Below are 8,846 nucleotides of genomic sequence, written 5' to 3' on the forward strand. Positions count from 1 at the left end.
TTACGATGAATGTATTAGATTCAAAATACGAGTACAATTACAGTAAGACCACAATACAACAATACTAAGGCAATACAAATTATGAGTATGTGGATCGTGTTTAATTTAAATTAATATGATAACCTCGAGTAATTTTTTATACGTATAAGCTAAGTATCCTACTAATATTATAAATGCGAAAATTTTAAGGATGTGTGTGTATTTGTTACTCTTTCACGCAAAAGCTACTGAACCGAATGCAATGAAATTTGGTACGTAGATAGCTTGACAACTGGAATAACATATAGGCAACTTTTTATCCCGATACTCCTACGGGATACGGACTTACGCAGGTGAAACCGCGTGGCGCAGCTAGTATGTAAATAAAAATGCTCATGCTTAAGTATTTTTTTTTATTATTTTTTTTTAAATAAGCTAAAAACCAGCGCTAGGAGCTTTCCTCGCAAAACTCTGAATTAGATTCTATTTGGTGGCAGTATGACACCTTTTGTTATTGTTAAATAGTAATTGTATATGCCTTCAATGTTTTGTATCATGTCATGACCATCAAATAAATGTTTTTTCTTCTTTCTTTGATTCTTATATAAATAAAAATAAAAGTGTAATACGGTATATTAAGTATTGTATGAAACTAAATTACTATAACTTTAAAGCAAACTACTTTTACAAAGAGAAAGCTTTTTTTGAGAATTTTTATTTTTACCACACATTTACACACATTTCTAAATCGCATAGATGGCGTGACTACACAATCCATGCAACGAATTATATCGCTAATCGGGCGCAAAATTTAATTTACATTAGCTTGACACTGGATTAGTTTCAATTTGAGCGTCCCGCATAAATACTTTGATCTCGTTAGCGACATCGCGTCTCTTTATTAAACCAGTACAATGGGCAGGATTGCAGTCCCTTTATTTTAAGCCTGTCTCTTTACCTGCTTTGTTGCCGTGACGTTAACATAACTAATAAAAATTAATGAAGATTTTTCGACGTATTCATTACAGTACTATTACGCTACTTTGTTTACTACTATCATTGTTTTTATTAGAAAATTTATACGTTATTTTTAATACGTATATTGCTGAGTGAAAGTTTAAACAACATCTGGTGTTACTAATATGTATACCTATTATAAATACTATACTATATACTATTACTAATAGATATATATATATCACACACAAATTATCAACGTATATTAGTAATCATCCCCCAAGGTACAAAAAGGTAAGATTATTAAACGAGCTCAATCAGTTTCGGAATGTAAACAACCAACAACTCAGAACTCACAAATCAGAATACGCAAATCCGATGTATTCTGTGAGTGTTCTTAGGTTAATACGATTGCTCTCAGTCGCCTGGCTCCGAATGGCCGTTGCAAATTCGAAACAGGCCAGAATTGCGCGTCAAGCCACCCGGAAAATTGTATCGCACAGGTTCACTGCTAATCTATGCATATTATGCTATACTCTTTGAATGTCAAATGATAAACTGTACAATACCGTCTGGAGTAAGGCATAAGTTCTCTATGCAAATACCCCGTGTATTTTGCAATTCCATTTTCTATTTAGGTCATACGTGAAGGACAATTTTTCATGATTACATTTCTTAGTCTGTATGTCCCGTAACAAGAATTTTGGTAAGCCTGTCACATGAACACACAATAAAACGATACTTACTTGTCAGAGTTTATTTTGGATTACCTGAAACGTACCTAATATATAACTTTCCAATGTAAAATGATTGATATTGAAATAGAGAAATTGAAATGGTTTGTTATGTACCTCATATATTACAAAAGCAATATAAAAAATAAGTAATATAATAAATTAGCTATAAAATAGTGATTCATCGCCGATCCAATCGACAATTTCATAAAATTATTTTTCAATCAACTGAAAATCATTCCATTAAGAATGTATGCAGAATAAAATTGTTCGCTCAATAACTTAATTGAATATTTGTTCGGCCAATAAATTTTTATGGCATTATTCTTGAATACAATTTAGTAATACTGATCGAAATATGAATATTTAATGCAAAATTGTATGCACCCGGTGATATATTTATTTGCTATGTTATGCCACATGAATAAATATAATAAATTTTTGATTAAAATGAGAACATGGAACAAAATTGAGTAAGTAGGTGGATAATATTATCCACCTCTGTAACCAGATCTTGTGGTCCCTTCACTAAAGCGGCTCGACGTAAAACAGTGGGGTTTTCGTCGGTAGGAATCAAAAATCTACATGCCATCTGCTTTAACTGATTAAAGTAGATGGCATGCAGACTATTTCTGGTTGATCTAAACACAAAACACTATAATATTCAATCACTCATAGTTAGTAAAGCTCCTGATGGTGAGCAACCTGCACTACCCATGAACTTTTGCAAAGGCTATATGCCTGTGCAAATGGATTTACCAACTTTTACTCGATAAGAGAAAAAAAAATGGGAGGGGAATAAAGGAAAATACGGTGAATAGTAAGAAAATGAACACTAAGATACGGCTTTTAAGTCATTATTTATAAATTTTTAGACAGATTATCGACATTCCAAGGTGCACTACTAACAGCAAACCTTAACGGCCTGAAAGTAATTACGAAGCAAACAAATTGCGCTCTAACTACTACATTGAATTACAGTTAATTGTTATTTATGGTAAGTGCACACGTGGAATCGAACATAACAGGATATTTGAAACTTGTCTCACATTAACACACGGCACGGCATCACTATCAATATTTACTATCAACTAATATTCATTCAGATAATACTTGCGTAACGTATATTGACAGTGTAATATGTTATGTACCATCTCATAATCTTCGTTAATAACACGAGTATCGATTCTTTCAATAAATCCACATCAATATCCGCTTTATAAAAATTCTCACGTAAAATTGTGGTTGGGTTGTTCATTAAATCATAAACTGTTGTGTGTAAAATAGGTTCAATATTTTTCATAAACAGAATGATCTGTGCGATATCACAAAAAATAGTCATAAACATACTGTAGTTTTACAAAGAAAAAAAAAACAATGCAGAAGCGGAAAACAAATAAATTTACAATAAAAAATTCTTATTCTTTGGATACTGAATTGAAATTTTGTAATGTAAGTACACCATCAAGAATAAAGACACGATACCATTTAAGTGGCGACCATAACAATTTTAGTCACTCGAGTGAGGAGAGGGTTATTACTTTTTTTTTAATCTTAAGGAATTCGGCTAACTTCAAAGTCGAAGTGAATAAGCAACGTTTACAAAAAGGACTTCAATACATAACATTAATCGGTTTTTGGTTAAATACAATCAGCAAAAATAGAAATAGGATATCGATCGGTTTAAGTAAAATAAAACACAGGATAACAGGTACAAATTTTTATTAGAAAATTTTAAGTCAGTCAATTGTAAATACATATTAATAACACAATGGAAGAAAATATAGATATCGTACTTTTCCACAGTGTATAAAAATAAATGCAAGTAATGGCAAATGTTAATTTATCACGACTAACTTATATAACTGCACTGGCAGGTAACTGTACAACTAAATCGATATGAAACAAAATAATATATTACAAAAAGTTTTGGTGCTTTTGTATGTTGTGTTATAACGTATATATTATTAAAGTGTTATTAAAGTCGTTCGTCATAGCATAAAGGTTCGTTTAGTTGAAGTTAAATTGGGTAGTAGTGATTAGTGTTTCTGTGTCACAGAAAAATTTTAAACGACATTAGTTATATTACAATCTCGATATTGTAACGTCTCGAGAAATTGTGATCCATAACATTTACAATGTAAAGCATTATTTTACGATCCATTATAATCTATCGATCTGAAACACTTGCATTGTGAAATTGGCATTCTATATGATAGTCGAGGTTAGGTTCATTTTTAAAAAACTCTGAAATAGGAACGCCGCGATTAAGGCTCGGTCAAGTCGCAACCTGCACCTGACAGCTGCACCTGATACCTGACAGCATATCTAAGGTGTATTCACATTATTATCTCAAATTTACGGTTCACAAGTTTTCAACAGATTACAATCTCGCGAGTTAGATGAAAATCTAACTGGTTTACAATCTCACGGTGACACGTTCCCAAAACTATGATATGTGTATAAATGTATCTTATAAAGAAACAGGGGTTCGATACGGTGCATTTACATTTTTAACTACCTAAATATCAATGTATGTCTTGTTTGTACAACTTTATATTAAGTTTAAGGGGTGAATTAATCGATAAACTGCTTAATCGATTAGATGTGACATTTAATCAATTCTCAAGGCAATTTAGCTGCAACATTTTAAATCATTGTAATTTATAATTCAATGAATAATTTGTGTTAAATTTTAATAAAACATTTTTTGTAGACTTTTATTGAAGTCTTTAGACAGTAAAGCCTAAAATAAACCTTATTTGAATATTTAATCAATAACATATTTAGGGTGCGAAAAGTTGCTCGTGCATTTTATATTACAAATATTCTGACTAGGAACAAAATTACAATCATTATCAGCGCTTAATCATTCTTCACATATTTTAAAGTACTTCGCATAAATTTTGATAACAATCAACCTCGTGTAGATATGTATTGCTTTCGTTGTTGGCCACATCTATAATCTATGATTTTAAAATTTCCATACGAATCACAACAATTATATTATATGAAGAACTTAATAGTAACAAAGCCGATTGTAAGAGATCTATGTAACTAGCACGCAAACATTAAACAGTTTACTTAAACCAAACGAATCTACAACCAAGTATTAATAGCTTAAAAGTTTTGCCGCGTATAAGCTCAACAGCTGACGGTCAAATACGAAATATGTAAGACCTTTTTCATAGCTGCATCCTATTATATTAAAGAGCAATATTGATTACTCTTTTCTTGGATGATAGTCATGAAGAACGCGTGTGAACTTGTATTGAAAATCAATAACCACATAAAATTTACTTCTGGTATTTTATTCCCCAGGGGTTTTAGTCGGTAGGAATTTGACATAACCCACGGCTTCTTTCCCCGGCCTATGAAATTTTTCCTACTAAAAAAAAGGGGTAGAAAGGTATAACCAAATCATTTTTACAATAGAACGAATAGGCCAACTGCACTGGCGCCATGCCTATATTTTTTATATTGATATGAAATATTTATGAATTGTATAAAATAAATTATTGTTTTTTTTATATAGATCACTTAAGAGCATTAATTAAGCTTCAGCGATTGACGCTATTTTTCATAGTCACACCCTTAACATATTTTTGTTTTACCTACATTATTTAGAGCTGCCAAGTAAAAACTGTCCCTTTCTTTCTTCCTTAGTTTAATTCCGTACTTTTAAAATAACACCTTGTACTGATTTCCTTTTCGATATAGCTGCACATCAATTCATGGGTCAATTTTAAGAATCGCTAAGAGGCCGTGCGGCAAATCTACTAATTTTGTCATTGATCATTTTAGATCGTCGTATGTGAAAAAGGCAAGAAGAATTTGATTTGAAGTTTCAACCTTAATTTCTAATATTATAAAAATCATGTTCTAATTCTCTCAGATGGGTTGAGTAATTTTCAAAATAATGTTATATATACATGGAAATTCCCTATATTCAGAACCATCACGTGTGTGCGCATGTCAATGTAAATTCGAAACTCGAGCGAGTGAATTAGTAGCACGGCCTCTTAATAAGGACTTGGTGTTTCTTCTTAATTAATGGCTCCACCAATAAAGTCACTGATATTTTCATACATTTATGGTCATTTTAACTGACAGATACGCGAAACAAAACATATCGACAAGCTGTGAAATGTTAATGTTGCCTGGCCTAAATAATATAGCACATAAAAATAATACTTTCCAAGAATACAGCAAAACATCACAAACCGTAACATTCAAACAATATAATATTTATAATATAACATTTACTTGAAATAGGAAGCTCTTAATTGCTCATTGAATCTTAACTAATATTTACATAGATATTTACAATATTTTACTAATGAGGCACGAACAGTTTAATAGCACCGTAGAATTAAGCTATTTTTAAAAACCACTTGTGCGCCCGACATCCAAGCTAGTAGATAATATTTTTAGTAGTCACTATAAACAATAATTAATACTAGCCTTGAACACGACCATCGCAATCCGCTTTTATCCTTTGCGATAAATTTCATCAATTACTCAAAATTGTTGATAACAATTCTGAACATCTTTTTCATTAGATCACCACTGATATTCATCCAAATATTAACTCACGGGCACGATTTCTATATTGTATGTCTCAATATGCTCGAAATTCTTTTTTAAGTTTTAGTCAAGAGAAGAGACATAGTTATGGTTATATACACACTATGGTTACTTATTGCGACGGACAGAGACAATGCTAAACGTTATACAGACCAGTATATGAAATAAATTTTGTATTTTCGTGGTGAATATATGTGTTAGTGCAAGAGGAGTATGTTATGAAGGATGGCACTAGTGGTGTACAATGAAAGTGAAACTGATTTAATTGGAGGTAAGATCTTCATCAGAGTTTCAGTATCATCGACACGTTTAGAAGTAGCTACAGGAGGCGCTGCTTCTGCTGATAGAACATGAGAAAAAAGGAGAGATATTTTAAAATACCTCTTTCCTTTTTTCTGTTTATAACTCTTTTCTTTTTTCCGTAGTTGGCGTGCGCGTCAGTAGAGCAGCGGCGCGGGCGAGGGCGGCGGCGCGCGCGCGGCGTGCTCGGGCTCCGACTCGCACGCGTCGGTGGAGGCGGGCGTGGGCGGCGGCGGGCGGTTGCTGGCGCGGTAGTGGCGGTAGGGGCGGCGCCGCGAGCTGCTCGCCGTGGCCGGGCTGGGCGGCGGGTTGGCCGTGGGCCGCGGGTACCGCCCGCACAGGCTGTCCGACGCGGACAGCGAGTTCGTCGCTCTGCGATTGGAATCATTTCGTTATGTATTTATTTTTTATTATCAATATTACATCATAGATGCGAAAGAGGACATTCATATATAACTATTGAACAATTCCTAACCAGTGGTGGATCAGTGGTGAGAGCCTCGGACTTCGAAATCGATAAGTCGGGGTTCGAGACCGGGCGAGCATGCAGGGAATAAATAGATTTTTCAATTTATCTGCACATGTGAATAACATCACCATTGCTTAAAACGATGAAGGAAAACATCCTGAGGAAACTGGCATGTCCAAGAATCAAAAGTTCGACGACATGTGACATCTGCCAACCTACACTTGGCCAGCGTGGTGGATTATGGCCTAAACCCTTATAGGAGGCCCAGCAGTGAGAACATATATGGGCTGATGACGAAATAAATATTATAAATGGGAAAATCTATAAGGATGTGTGTGTGTTTGTTACTCTTTCATGAAAAAAGTACTGAACCAATAGCAATGAAATTTGGTCTCAGATAGCTGGACAACTGGAATAACATATAGGCAACTTTTTGTTCCAATATGGACTTAACGCGGGTGAAACCGCGGGGCGCAGCTAGTATTTAAAGTGTATGAGGAACGGTACTCACTGCGAAGGCGGCGGGGAGGGCGGCGAGGGCGGGGAGGGCGGCGCGAGCGGCGCCAGCGGGTCGAGCGGGTCCAGCCGCGGCATGCTGTAGTCCGGCGGCGGCTTGAGCACGAGCGCGCGCGCGGGCGGGGCGCGGCGCGCGGGCGGCGCGCGGCAGCGGCGCAGCGCCGCGCACGCGCCCGCCAGCGCCGCGCACGCGCCCGCCGCCGCGCCCCACGCCGCCACCGCGCCCCAGCCGCGCGCGCCCGCCACCATCTGCACACATCGCGCCCATTATGCGACGAGATCGAGAGTTTGAACGTACGTACGTACGTAATGTACGTAACTGCGACGTACACGACTGCCTAGTTCATGTAGTCAGTCGATAAGGTATCTCAGACGATCAAAAGCAAAAGCTATTAACGAAATGGGAAGAACGTTGCATAAACAACGTCTGAACACTTAGGCACAATCGCTGCGAAACTTTTCAAAGTGATTCGACATTTTTTGATAGTTCAAAGAGTTCTACCGAGTTACGAGAAGTGATATTACGACAAGTGACAATTCATTCATCCAGAAAATGTTAAAGTTTTTGATTATACTCGATATATTATATTATTATTGATCTATTTCTATGAAAAATCTTACATGACAGGGTGTTTTTTTAAAACGCTTATGTACTACAGGAAGATAGTGGTAAATTTATTAATAGATGTGAACTAAAAAATTTCTAAACTGTGTAACACTTACGGGATCTTTTTGTACGTATCCACAAGCGGAGGGCGTTTCATCAGACCCATCTTCACAGTGCTGATGCCCGTCGCAAAGCAAACGTGGAGCGAGGCATAAACGATCGTCACATCTGCAAGAAAACCGGTGCAAGTTTATATCTATACTTTTTTTTAAGACGCATGTTCTCTGCATCTAACGCAGATCACATTGAACAAATATTTATCTTACACACGGAAGATACTACTCGTGTTAAATCTTTTTTGGACTATAACATTAAAAAAATAGTGGCACATTCAATACAATCAACATCTACCCTAACTAAGATTATGAAAACACATTGTAAAGGTGAATGTTCACTCACCGGAAGGCGTCGGGCAGCGGCTTGGCGTGGCAGAAGGCGCCCGCGCTGCAGGCGCCGAGCGCGGGCGCGCACGCGCCGTCCGCGCAGCGCAGCCCGCCGCCGCACGCGTCGCACGCGCGCTCGTCCGACCCGTCCGGGCAGTCCGTTTGCCCGTCGCATCTAGAAAGAAAGAAAGAAAGAAAGAAAATACTTTTAATCACAAATACAACTTACAATTAATACATTTTGAGAATAACAA

At 36.3% G+C, this 8,846-nt stretch overlaps 1 protein-coding gene across 1 annotated transcript in view; it reads right to left on the bottom strand.

Annotated features, from left to right (window-relative positions):
• Positions 1-6,579: 6,579 nt before the first annotated feature.
• The window catches only part of LOC119833337 (low-density lipoprotein receptor-related protein 5), a 16,816-nt gene continuing 14,549 nt past the window's right edge, over positions 6,580-8,846 (bottom strand). The window contains exons 18-21 of the mRNA XM_038357322.1: positions 8,609-8,767; positions 8,266-8,377; positions 7,538-7,791; positions 6,580-6,929 (exon numbers count right to left, since the gene is read on the bottom strand). Of these exons, the coding sequence (XP_038213250.1) occupies positions 6,695-6,929; positions 7,538-7,791; positions 8,266-8,377; positions 8,609-8,767 (760 nt within the window). The 3' untranslated portion in view covers positions 6,580-6,694. The remainder of the gene's footprint in view (positions 6,930-7,537; positions 7,792-8,265; positions 8,378-8,608; positions 8,768-8,846) is intronic.

Source organism: Zerene cesonia, chromosome 17 (assembly GCF_012273895.1).
Source record: "Zerene cesonia ecotype Mississippi chromosome 17, Zerene_cesonia_1.1, whole genome shotgun sequence".
NCBI classification, from domain to species: Eukaryota; Metazoa; Arthropoda; class Insecta; order Lepidoptera; family Pieridae; genus Zerene; species Zerene cesonia.